This window comes from Caretta caretta, chromosome 21 (assembly GCF_965140235.1).
Source record: "Caretta caretta isolate rCarCar2 chromosome 21, rCarCar1.hap1, whole genome shotgun sequence".
Taxonomy (NCBI): Eukaryota; Metazoa; Chordata; order Testudines; family Cheloniidae; genus Caretta; species Caretta caretta.
The window spans coordinates 13,016,417-13,027,406 of record NC_134226.1 but is presented as its reverse complement, the minus strand read 5'-3'; the positions used below and the strand labels follow the sequence as shown (position 1 = coordinate 13,027,406).

General features: G+C 44.8%; 1 protein-coding gene across 1 annotated transcript; it reads left to right on the top strand.

The window, feature by feature from the left end:
- Window positions 1-1,408: 1,408 nt before the first annotated feature.
- LOC125624996 (large ribosomal subunit protein P2-like) lies at window positions 1,409-9,367 on the top strand. Its single transcript, XM_048826468.1, has 5 exons — window positions 1,409-1,562; window positions 4,223-4,346; window positions 6,704-6,752; window positions 8,480-8,569; window positions 9,248-9,367. Exons 2-5 carry the CDS (start codon window positions 4,224-4,226, stop codon window positions 9,322-9,324), a joined length of 339 nt encoding a protein of 112 aa, XP_048682425.1. The 5' UTR covers window positions 1,409-1,562; window position 4,223; the 3' UTR covers window positions 9,325-9,367.
- The last annotated feature ends 1,623 nt before the right edge of the window (window positions 9,368-10,990 follow it).

Below are 10,990 nucleotides of genomic sequence, written 5' to 3'. Positions count from 1 at the left end.
TGAGTCAGTACCAAACTGCCCAAGCATTGTGCCAGGAAGTGCTGTGGTGCTCGAGGGGTCATGGCCGGTCCCGATTACCTGTGATCATTAATGATCTTTTCACACAAATATTCCTCCTGGAGTCCTGTTCAAATTCTGTCGTGGATGATTACATTCTGAAATCCCACAGCAGCTACAGCTTCCTCTGTCAATTGTTGAGCGTGTCACTGTAGCATTGTTAAGCTATTGTTGTGTTTCATAGAATCATAGAATCATAGAATACCAGGGTTGGAAGGGACCTCAGGAGGTCATCTAGTCCAACCCCCTGTTCAAGAGCAGGACCAATCCCCAATTAAATCCCACCCCACCAGCAGCTGTACTTGAGTGAGGAAGTACACTCACTTTGTGAGCCATGCTAGAGGCTCACAAAGCGTTTTAGCTTACTTTGGAAGGTAAGAAGCTGTCTGCTTGAGCTTGGGGTAATTGCTCCTAGGAAGAAAACATCTCTGCCTCTCTCCAAGCCTGATCCTGCGGGGTGCTTGTGGGGGCTTAGTGTGAGGGTTGTCTTGTTTTAGGGTGCTCATCTTTTGTACGACTGGATCCTCTCTCAGGATAAAACAGGAATGTTACATAGTCTGGTCTCCGTAAGGTGGCCAGATAGCAAGTGTGAAAAATCGGGATGGGGTGGGGGGTAATTGGCCTCTATATAAGAAAATGCATCAAATATCGGCACTGTCCCTATAAAATTGGGACATCTGGTCACCCTAGGTCTCCATCACTTTTTAGGACTAGGTTTTCAAAGTGTTGTTTATTCGTGCCACTGGATAACTCGCTGTCGTAGGGTCTGCATAGAGGTGTAATGCCCTGTGGGCATATTATGGGGGAGATTAAATTAGCCCTCAGTGAGCCCGAGCCAATCAATGGTCCAGGTCTACATGTCAGCCTGTAGGCAGAATGCAGTGATGCTGGGCCAGGGCTGTTATATGGTCTATATCTTGGTATAATGGCCTACGGGCAGAATATGGCGGAGCTTAGACTGGTCCTTGCCAGGTATGGGCTGCTCCATGGTCCATACCCAGGTATGCCAGGCAGAATATTAGAGCCTCCCGTGGTCTAGGCCCAGCCCTGTGCCCCGGGGCAGCTTCCCCCCCGTTTGCCAGCCCTGAGGGGTGCCTTGTGCTCCCCGCCTCGCTGGCCCCGCCCATGGGCTGGAGAAGAAGGGGCGGGGCTCCTGCCCTCTTTCCCCCTTTCCAACATGGCGGGCCCGGCGCCCATTGCCCGGTCTCTGTACGCACGCGCAGACCTAGAGCCGTTGGGGGCGGGACTAACGGACCGTTCATTCTGTATCTTGTTTTCTGGTGTGTTTAAATGGCAGCTTGTGGGGCGGGGCAGCGGCGTGTGACGCGCGGGTGACGAAATCGCCGCGGGAGCGAAAGGAGAGGGGAGGTGACCTTTGACCCCGCGCCCTTTGCCCCGCCCCGCCCGTGCGCAGGGGCCCTGCGGCCCCGTAGGCCAGTCGTCAGCTCCTTCTCGGAGCGCGGGGCAGAGCGTGCACATCGTTTCGGGTCTGTTCCGGACTTAAAGTGAGTGCGGGCCGCGCCCCCCCCCCCGGAACCCTGCCCCCGCCTAGTGACTGGGGTCCGCCCCCCCGAGAGCCCGGTCCCCCCAGTGTCTGACCCCCCCCCCACTGAGAGCCCGGCCCCCCCAGGGACTGCCCCCCCCCCGCTGAGAGCCCGGCCCCCCCAGTGACATCCCCCCCTCCGCTGAGAGCCCGGCCCCCCCAGTGACTGCCCCCTCCCCCCACTGAGAGCCCGGCCCCCCCAGGGACTGCCCCCTCCCCCCGCTGAGAGCCCGGCCCCCCCAGGGACTGCCCCCTCCCCCCGCTGAGAGCCCGGTCCCCCCAGTGACATCCCCCCCTCCGCTGAGAGCCCGGCCCCCCCAGTGACTGCCCCCCCCACTGAGAGCCCGGCCCAGGGACTGCCCCCCCCCCACTGAGAGCCCGGCCCCCCCCCGCTGAGAGCCCGGCCCCCCCAGGGACTGCCCCCTCCCCCCGCTGAGAGCCCGGCCCCCCGGCCAGGGACTGCCCCCCCCCACTGAGAGCCCGGCCCCCCCAGTGACTGCCCCCCCTCCGCTGAGAGCCCGGCCCCCCCAGTGACTGCCCCCTCCCCCCGCTGAGAGCCCGGCCCCCCCGGCCAGTGACTGCCCCCCCCCCCACCGTATAGCATGCAAACTTTCCTGTAACGTTAACTTTGCAGTTAGTTCAGGAAGATGGGTTTGAATTAGTGCACCGCTGCAGGCATTTAATGCAGAAAAAGTTTACAACTCCATGAGAAAACAGGTTGATTTCCAAACTACACGAGGGCTTTAAATGCAGCTCTAGCCAATCGATTCGTAATGTTCCTGACTCTTTAGGGAGCAGCTGTAAAATGTCTGTTTCAAAATTAGAAATATGGCTCCTAGTCAAAACTGCAGTGGGAGGCAGACATGAAAACAAAATGTGGTAGGCAGTCTATTGAGAGAAAATGATTAAGCACCGACAGTTGTGTTTGGTGCTGTATAAGAATGCTGTTTCTCAGTGACCAGTCCCTGAGATCTCCCTGACACGGTTTAGGAAGGCAGCAAGCCACTCCCTGGTATCAAAAAGCTTGAGAAACATTGGTCTAGAAGACTGAATGTACTGATTTGTTTACTCATGGAAAAAGTGGAAAGGACTAATTTTCAGAAACACCTATTAGATGCTGGGTAATGATTTACCCTTCTTTTATTTAAGGTGTCAGCGATCTTCTGTTTTCCAAGGGGAGCAATTGAAGTATTGCTTACCAGCCACTAAAATGGCTTGTTTGGCATCAACTTTAGGCCTTGGTTCAAGGCAGGTTTGCCCAATTCTGTATGACACCGACCTCCTCCCTGGCCCATCTCTTTCTCTCACGCACATACCCCCTTCCCCCAAAGTAATATATGCTAAAAAGTTGACCTACCCTAACATTAACACTTTGATGGGATGTAGGAGAAGTCCCATATTCTTCAGAATTCTGTAGATCCCAGGCCTTATTTTGATCATGAGAAGTAATTTAAACCCTACCATTTTTTGTGATTTTTGACCTTTTCTAAAAATGGTTTGCTCTCCATCACCATCAGTTTAGCTGTCACTATCCCCATATCTGGACTGGTGACGTAGTTGAAGCTCTTTTCTTCTGGAGCTGAGAAAGAAATTGCTTCTGTGCTAAGGCCTTGTTTTCATTTAACCTGGCAGAGCCATGTCGGTTAGGGGCATGATTTTTTTTTTTAAACCAACATAGCTATGTCAACAAGGCCCTTTAGTGTAGATGCAGTTTTGCCAGTATAGCAACATCTGCACTACGGACTGATTCCGGCACAGCCGTGTTGGTTGGGTGTGTGCTTCTTGACGGATAGAGTTTTGCTGGCAGAAGTCTGTAATGCAAGTGTAACTATACTTACAAAACTGCTCTTTTACCATAGCAGTTCACAGTGCAGCTTTGCCATGATAGTCGTGTCCAACTTAGGAGCACTTGGCCAGTATAGTATACGGGTAGTCCATACCGGTAAAGCATTCCTAGTATATATGTAGCCTTGCTCTGTTTATACTGATATAGCGTATGCTGTTTCCCTGAACCAGCAAATGGCCTGGTGTGCACTAGATGTTTAGGTCAGATTAACTAGGTCAGTTGGGGTCTGAAAAATCCACTGAGCGGCATAGTTAAGCCCACCTAAATCTCTCTGTACATAGTGTCGGCCTAGTTGCCACCTCTCAGGGAGGCGGATTACCTACGCAGATGGAAGAATCCCTCCCATTCATGTAGGTAGTGTCTATGCTGAATTCTACAGTGGCGCATTATCAGCTGTGTCACTGTAGCGTTTTAAGTTAGACAAGCCCTAAGTTATACTTTATATTAGTATAAAAGTGCGGACACAACTGCAACCACACTAGAAGGTTTTGCTGGTGTAACTATGTTGGGAAAACCTTCCTCGTATAAAGACAGCATAAAACCTTGCCTGCTAGTTTGAGACCCAAGGAGGTATCTGTATCTGATGCCCTTTGCTCCAGCAGTTTCCTCCCTCTGGATTTGTAGTTCAGTAATAGTCATTAAATGCTTAGATGAGATTGTTTATATTCTCTTTTATGTACCATAGGTTCTTATATCCTGACATGGGAGCTCTTTAAGGCAACACTTCTGTATCCAAGACATTAACTTGAATTCTTTCCTGTGGGCGTCTGTTTCAGAATGCGTTACGTGGCCGCTTACCTGCTTGCTGTCCTGGGTGGCAACAACAACCCTACAGCCAAGAACATCAAGAAGATCCTCGACAGCGTTGGTATCGATACAGATGATGCGCGTGTCAACAAGGTTGGTTTCTTTGCATTAGTGTCTCTTGCCTTTTGAAGTAGTTACAGGAACACTCCTCTGAGAGAATATTTGAAGCAGTTATCTTACACTCCAGTACCATACAGAATATAATGCCCTGGTAGTTTAATAGTGTAAACGGGCTTGTTAAACTTCTTTTCTGGTCTGTATAGCTTTGGAAAAGCCTAAGGATTCTTACAACTTGCCAGTTGGAAGTTCACTGGTGTTTAGTGCAAACATAGGACTGGAAGAGACCTGCTGAGCCATTGAGTCCAGACCCCCACAGCTCCCGCTTGCAGTGATGGAGGTAGTGGGTTCAAATCTCAGAGGAATCTTGGCCAGGGAAGTAAAAATTGTGACACTTGAGTGCAATGTGCTTTTGTGGAGGGGAGCAAAGTTCAGGCCTTCCTTACCTTCCCAGACTGCTGGAGACAGAGTCTCCTGTGAAGATGGTATCCATGACTTCTGGATGATTGTAGGCATTTGGACTTAGTCAAGGCAAAGATACTCGTATCCAGATATCAGCAGGAAAGAGAAAAACACACTGCAATATGAAATTTTTGAGACTTGGAGACTGGGAGGAAATCCAGAAGAATCTCTGACAACTTTTCTTTTTTCTTCCCAATGTACTTTTGTCACTATATATAGTCTCTATCAGTAACAGAGTACATAAACCCATCTGCAAATGTTCTCTCCTATGAGTTTCACCTTTTGCCTGCTCTGAAAGCTTTAATATTGATTGTCTACTGATTCATAGTATGAACTGTAGTATTAATTACTGCTGGGAAAACACTGTACTGAAATACTATTCCTGATTTTCTTCAGTAATTGACTGTCCTATTGATGCCTACCTCTGAATGGGAGGAAGAATGGGGAGGGTGTATGGGTAAAGAGAGAAACACACACACTTTATATATAAACATCTGTTTATGGATAAAGATCTGTATGTGATGTAACCTTTCTTAGCTGTACTATGTGGGTATGGCAACTGGAAAACAACAGCCAGCGTCAGAGCAAGGTGGCAGTAGGTTTGTCATGTGGCTCTTAACCACATTGAAGTAACATTAACACCTTATGTGAAAAACGTGGACGACTTAAAGCAAGTAAATAGCAGTCTGCAATCGTCAGGGACAATCTCGTCTGTTCCACTTGTAACCGTGTTTGCTGTTCTTGCATTGATCTGTCGTCGCATTTACATGTTCACCTGTAGTATTTGCTGAATCCTGATACGTCGACATCAGCATGAGACTCCATCCCTGTCTATGGGTGATATGGGCTGTTCAGTTAATTTATTATTTATGGTGCCTAGAGGCTCCAGCTGAAATTGAGTCCTCATTGTAATAGGTGCTATACCAGGTGGGTACTGTTCTGAGAAACGTGGAGTAGGTGGACAAAAAATAGGAGGGAAACAGAAGGAGGGAACAACCTTGTTCAAGGTTACAGAATAGTTCAGTGGCAGAGCCAGGATAGAACTCAGGGTCTCCTAACTCAGAGTCCAGTGTCCTGATTTAGTTGGGGATTGGTCCTGCTTTGAGCAGGGGGTTGGACTAGATGACCTCCTGAGGTCCCTTCCAACCCTGATATTCTATGATACCTCCCCAAACTGTTGCGTTCCCAAATAGCTTTAAGCAATTGCATGCTATGAGAAATTTTAAATAAAGGAATAATTTAACTTTAAGACTTCGGATCAGCTTTTTTAGTGTTAAAATGTTAAATTTTTCCTGGTCAAGTTCAGTGACGCCTGATACTGCACCATAAGATGAAAGTGCATTGAGCAAATGAGCATGCAGTGACTCGTTACTGAACTTAGTTATTACTTCTACAGCTTTCAAACATGTAGTTTATAGTTTCTATTAAAAGAAAGTGTTATACTAGAAGTCTATTGTTTGGTTTTTTTTTAAACCACTTCCTTACCTGCATGTGTCTAAAATTTCAAATCTGGTTTGTTCTTTGCTATTTATGCTATGTAATTTTAGCACTGGTCAAAGTCGGTGTCACTTACCTCCTTCCCTTTCTAATGCACTAACTTCATTCAATACTGCAATGTTTGGGTTGCAGATACTGCAAGGTAATGTTTTTTATCCTGACAAGTGTTCGGTTCAGATCTTATTTAAATTTTATGCTAATATTGCTGTTAGTTGATCTTGTAAACATTCTCCAGAAACCTACTTTTTGTCTCTAAGCTATTCTTTGTCCCTTTAATTCCTTAATGCTCTGTTTAATTATTCTGTTACGCATACCTTTGTGGTAATGCGTATGTTGGGGAATTGCCAGTGTCAAGAGACGACTAAACATGTCGAACACCCAAAATTCCAGGATTGATCTTTAACCTCTTTCTTTTTCTCTCTCTCATAATAAAGGTCATCAGTGAACTGAGTGGCAAAGATGTTGATGATGTTGTCAACTCAGGTAAAAACTTACCAGATTTTAAGAGCTTAGTTGTTGCAAGACAGAACTAGACAGATCAATCCATTTGCATTTCTGTGGATTCATCTAAAAGGGAAATGCTGGGTTTCATATTTGCTTGACAGAAGCAAACGCCAGCTAAAATATTGATTTGCAGAGAAGTGTCTCCAGGCAGTTGTCTGTTACAAGCTTATTAAAATACAGTAGGTGTTTGTCTCGGCAGCTCAGTCGGTGTTAAAGTGCATTTTATTGTAAACGAGCGTATAGATTCTTGCTCTAAATCAGAAGATGAGCCTTGTATGCAAAGGCTTAAAACCAACTCTGACTTCCCTTTATTTGAAGTGGAAATTGGATATTTCTTTATTTTATCCCTTCAAATGGAAAAACACTCCCCTTGTGACTATGGGAAGATACAAGAATGTAACTAGAGTGTCTTTGATTAGTATTATGAACTAATCAACCTAATTTTGAATCACTGTTCACTTCCGTTAAATTACAGATTCACAATGGAGTATCAAATTTTTAGGTATACCCCAACAGAATACAGTAGCAATCTTTCAGTTCATTTTTTCCAGCTATTATGAAAACACTTACTTATATGCTTGTAAGCATTACCATTAAAATAAAGTTGCCACCAAGATTCTGTACTAAATTAAGCAGGGGTTGAGATTCAGAAAATTCCTGAGTTTCAATGAAGCTTCTGGGGCAAGTCACTTAATCTTTCTGAATGTGTTTTCCCCATCTCAGAGAGTGGGGAAGTGATAGGAGGCTTAATTAATCAGTGTTTGTAAAGTTTGAAGCAAGTTTTAATTGCTGAATGTTAAGTTCATTACATTCCTTTCAGATTTGGTTCTGTGCTGCATTATAAAGACCATTGATTTTTACTCTCGTGATGACTTTCAGAAAGATTAAAATTCAGGTCTTCACTGCCTGCAGATATTTTATTCCTGTGCAGTTTAACTTTTATAATTCAGAGCCACGTTCTAGATTCAGAAAATGTGGCTTTGAGCATTGGAATAAATTTAGTGCAAAGCTGAAGACCCAGTTTCATTTTGGTGTACTAGTTTTCAGCCCAATGCTCATTTTGCACACCAAATAATTTCCCGGCACAAATCAGACACTTCCAAGATTAGTGTTCACTTTTAAGTAACTTTCATCCAATGTGAGCAAAAGTGATTTGAAATAACAGAACTTGTGGGGAGGGATAGCTCAGTGGTTTGAGCATTGGCCTGCTAAACCCAGGTTGTGAGTTCAATCCTTGAGGGGGCCATTTAGGGATCTGGGGCAAAAATTGGGGATTGGTCCTGCTTTGAGCAGGGGGTTGGACTAGATGACCTCCTGAGGTCCCTTCCAACCCTGATATTCTATGATTCAAAATGGCCATTTTGTACCATGCTAATTCATTTACTACGTAACACATTTAGTGCAGCTGCTTGTGAATTTTCTGTTTGGGCAGCGTTTATCTGTGTATACATTTCAGAGTGGTTGCCTTCACATGTCTACGAAACACATGAGACAAAGGTTAAAAATCATTTCATTTGTCTCAAGTGCTATGCCACGCAGTGCTGTCTTGCTTCAGGCGTGCACTTGCGCCCTGTATGTGAAATGTTGTCCTTGTGTCGGACATCATAAGACGAAAGAGGTTACCTAGGTACAACACGTTCTGCCTAACTTTGAGGGCTCTTAGAATGAGGCGTGTGTGTGTTGTTTACAAGTCTCTCATGTCGTAGGCCTCTCCAAGTTAGCCTGTGTTCCAGCAGGAGGTGCCCTTGCTACAGCCCCTGCTGCATCTCTGGCTGCCGGTGAAGGCGCACCTGCAGGTACGTCTTGTTTTTGCGGGAGGGGCGTTCCTGGGTTCTGTGTGAGACTGAGAATGCTTCTCTCTTAAGAGGGTCTCTTATTTTCCACAAACAGTAAATCCATGAAGAATCTGACCTGAAGCATGAGCCTTCATAGCTTTCCTAACTGTAGGAGCTGCTGTGCTTGGTTTAAACGTAGAACTACTTTTTTTTTTTAAATGTACACAGTGCAAACTTTTAAACCAAGATTAGCTTGGGAAACATCTTACAGGAGTGACTGTTCATTTTAACGTAACACTTTGGTGACTGAGGATTGTATTTTCTAAAGCTACATGGGTGAAAGGCTCAGATGTCCCATTAAATGTCAGTTCGATTTTTGCACCTATGTCATTTGGCGCTTTTGAAAGTCTCCCCCAGTTGGCACAGAATAAGCCTTAAAAACCAGGGCCTGCCTGCCCAAAATTTCTTTTCCTGGGGCATAACTTTTATTGCCTTAAAGCGTAACTTTTATTGCCCGCAAGTGGCGGGGAGGTAAAGGATTGCTTAAATTCATACATACTACGTTTGTCTCCGTGTACATGTACACAGTATTCATTAGTCAAACACTAAATTAACATGCACAAGGATGATCCAGACTTCTGTCTCTTAGCAGGAGCTACTGGACTTTCAAATATAATTTGCACTTTCTTTGACTTGCAGAAGAGAAAAAAGAGGAAGAGAAGAAAGAAGAATCTGAGGAGTCTGACGAAGACATGGGATTTGGACTCTTTGATTAATCACTTTGTTCTGGAAAAACAATAAAAATAGCAAAACCCAAAACTCTTTTACACACAGACTTGATTTACCTACTAAAGATAGACATCTTAGAAGATACTCCCCCAGAAATTCAATTGGATGCCTAATTCCCTTAGGCTCCTCCTCTTCTTTACGGAAGGATTAATGGTTAGTGAGGGATGGGGAGCCCAGTGATTTGTCAACTTCAGTGAAATCTGCTAATGAGGTTTTCAGAAACATGTTTGCTGCATTGCAATATTTAATTACCAAGAGCATATAGTAGTATGGGAAAGAAATGTTTTCAGATCCTCACATATGCATGCTCTCTTGAGTTAAATAGGCCTATTGGATAGCAGAAAACCAAATAAGAAGATCTGAGTTCTTGCTTCTTTCACTGCTATGGGACCTTGGTTGTGAAACGTAACTGCTCTCTCTCTGCCTCACTTTCCCCATCTGTAAAATGGGAATAGTACTTCACAGGTGTGGTAGGGTTAATATTTATAAAGCACTTTAATATCCTTGGATGAAAGGCACTATAGAAATGCAAACTGTCGCATTCAGAACCTGAACAGGCTCCAACTCTCTGCACCAGGCAAGGGTGTTGGAATGCTAGAAGTAACAGATGGGACTTTACTAACTGCAGCTTCCACAACTGGGTGCCAGTATGCTTTGCTTTACGCAGTACAGTTCAAACATGCATGCAATTCAGTATTAGGGCACTACTAAGCACCATATATACTTAATAAATATCCACATATTGCTTCCTGGCTTTATAAAACAGACTGGTTTGATCACGGAAACCTAGCCAATCTATTCTGCTGTATAACCATCCAGTTTACCATGTTCTACAGCTTCCCTATCCTGCAGAATCACAAAACTCCTTTTATTGCACTTAAAAAATGCAGTCAACTTTGTAAAACAATTTGATTCATGGAAGAACTAAAAATCTAACTCTTCTGTTCTGCTTTTCATCCACTTCTCAAAGCAGATAAATCACCATTTTACAGCTGGGGAAACTGAGGTATATGGAAATGAAATGACTTGCCCATGGTCATACAGCAGGTCAATGGCAGATCTGGAAATGGAACTCAGGTCTCTAATTAGTCCACTGTTCTATCCACTAGGCCATGCTGCCTCCCCAGTAACCACAGCAGTGGTAGAACAGGGGAAAGTACAACTGATTGCTCAGCAGAAGGTAGGATTCTGTTCCTTAAAATGTATCACGTTTTCCATCACTTGAAATTCACTGTTTCTGGTGTCAATACATTATTCATTGCCCTGATGTCTGTATAGGTAACTGTGAAACCCGTCCTAATGTAGAGGATCAATGAAGGTCAGAGCTGTGTACCTACCCTTCCTTGACTCTGTTTAGAAAGCTAATCTCCGTCTCCCTTCGCTTTTGCTCTTGTTAACCTATGCCCTTGTACTTTAAAATAGGATTAAGGCATGAGCCTTGCGTTGATTCGTAATGCAGTGATTAGTCTAAAGTGCCTTCCAGGATTTTAGGCTGTAATGTGTATTAGAGAGTTGAACATCATGTAAACATTTATAATTCCCTCTTAGGGACAACTCAGATGAGAGAGATTTTCCTGATAGTTGGGAGTTTTTCAAAATATTCCTTTCAGGCTGCCTTATGCATTCATCCTATATTTAATAACCAAGACAACT

What these genes read in the sequence shown, in the direction of transcription:
- LOC125624996 (XM_048826468.1), top strand. Translation starts at nt 4,224, where the DNA reads ATGCGTTACGTGGCCGCTTACCTGCTTGCTGTCCTGGGTGGCAACAAC. An exon ending in TGATGATGTTGTCAACTCAG is followed by an intron (nt 6,753 to 8,479) that starts GTAAAAACTTAC and finishes CTCATGTCGTAG; the next exon opens with GCCTCTCCAAGTTAGCCTGT. An exon ending in CGGTGAAGGCGCACCTGCAG is followed by an intron (nt 8,570 to 9,247) that starts GTACGTCTTGTT and finishes TTTGACTTGCAG; the next exon opens with AAGAGAAAAAAGAGGAAGAG.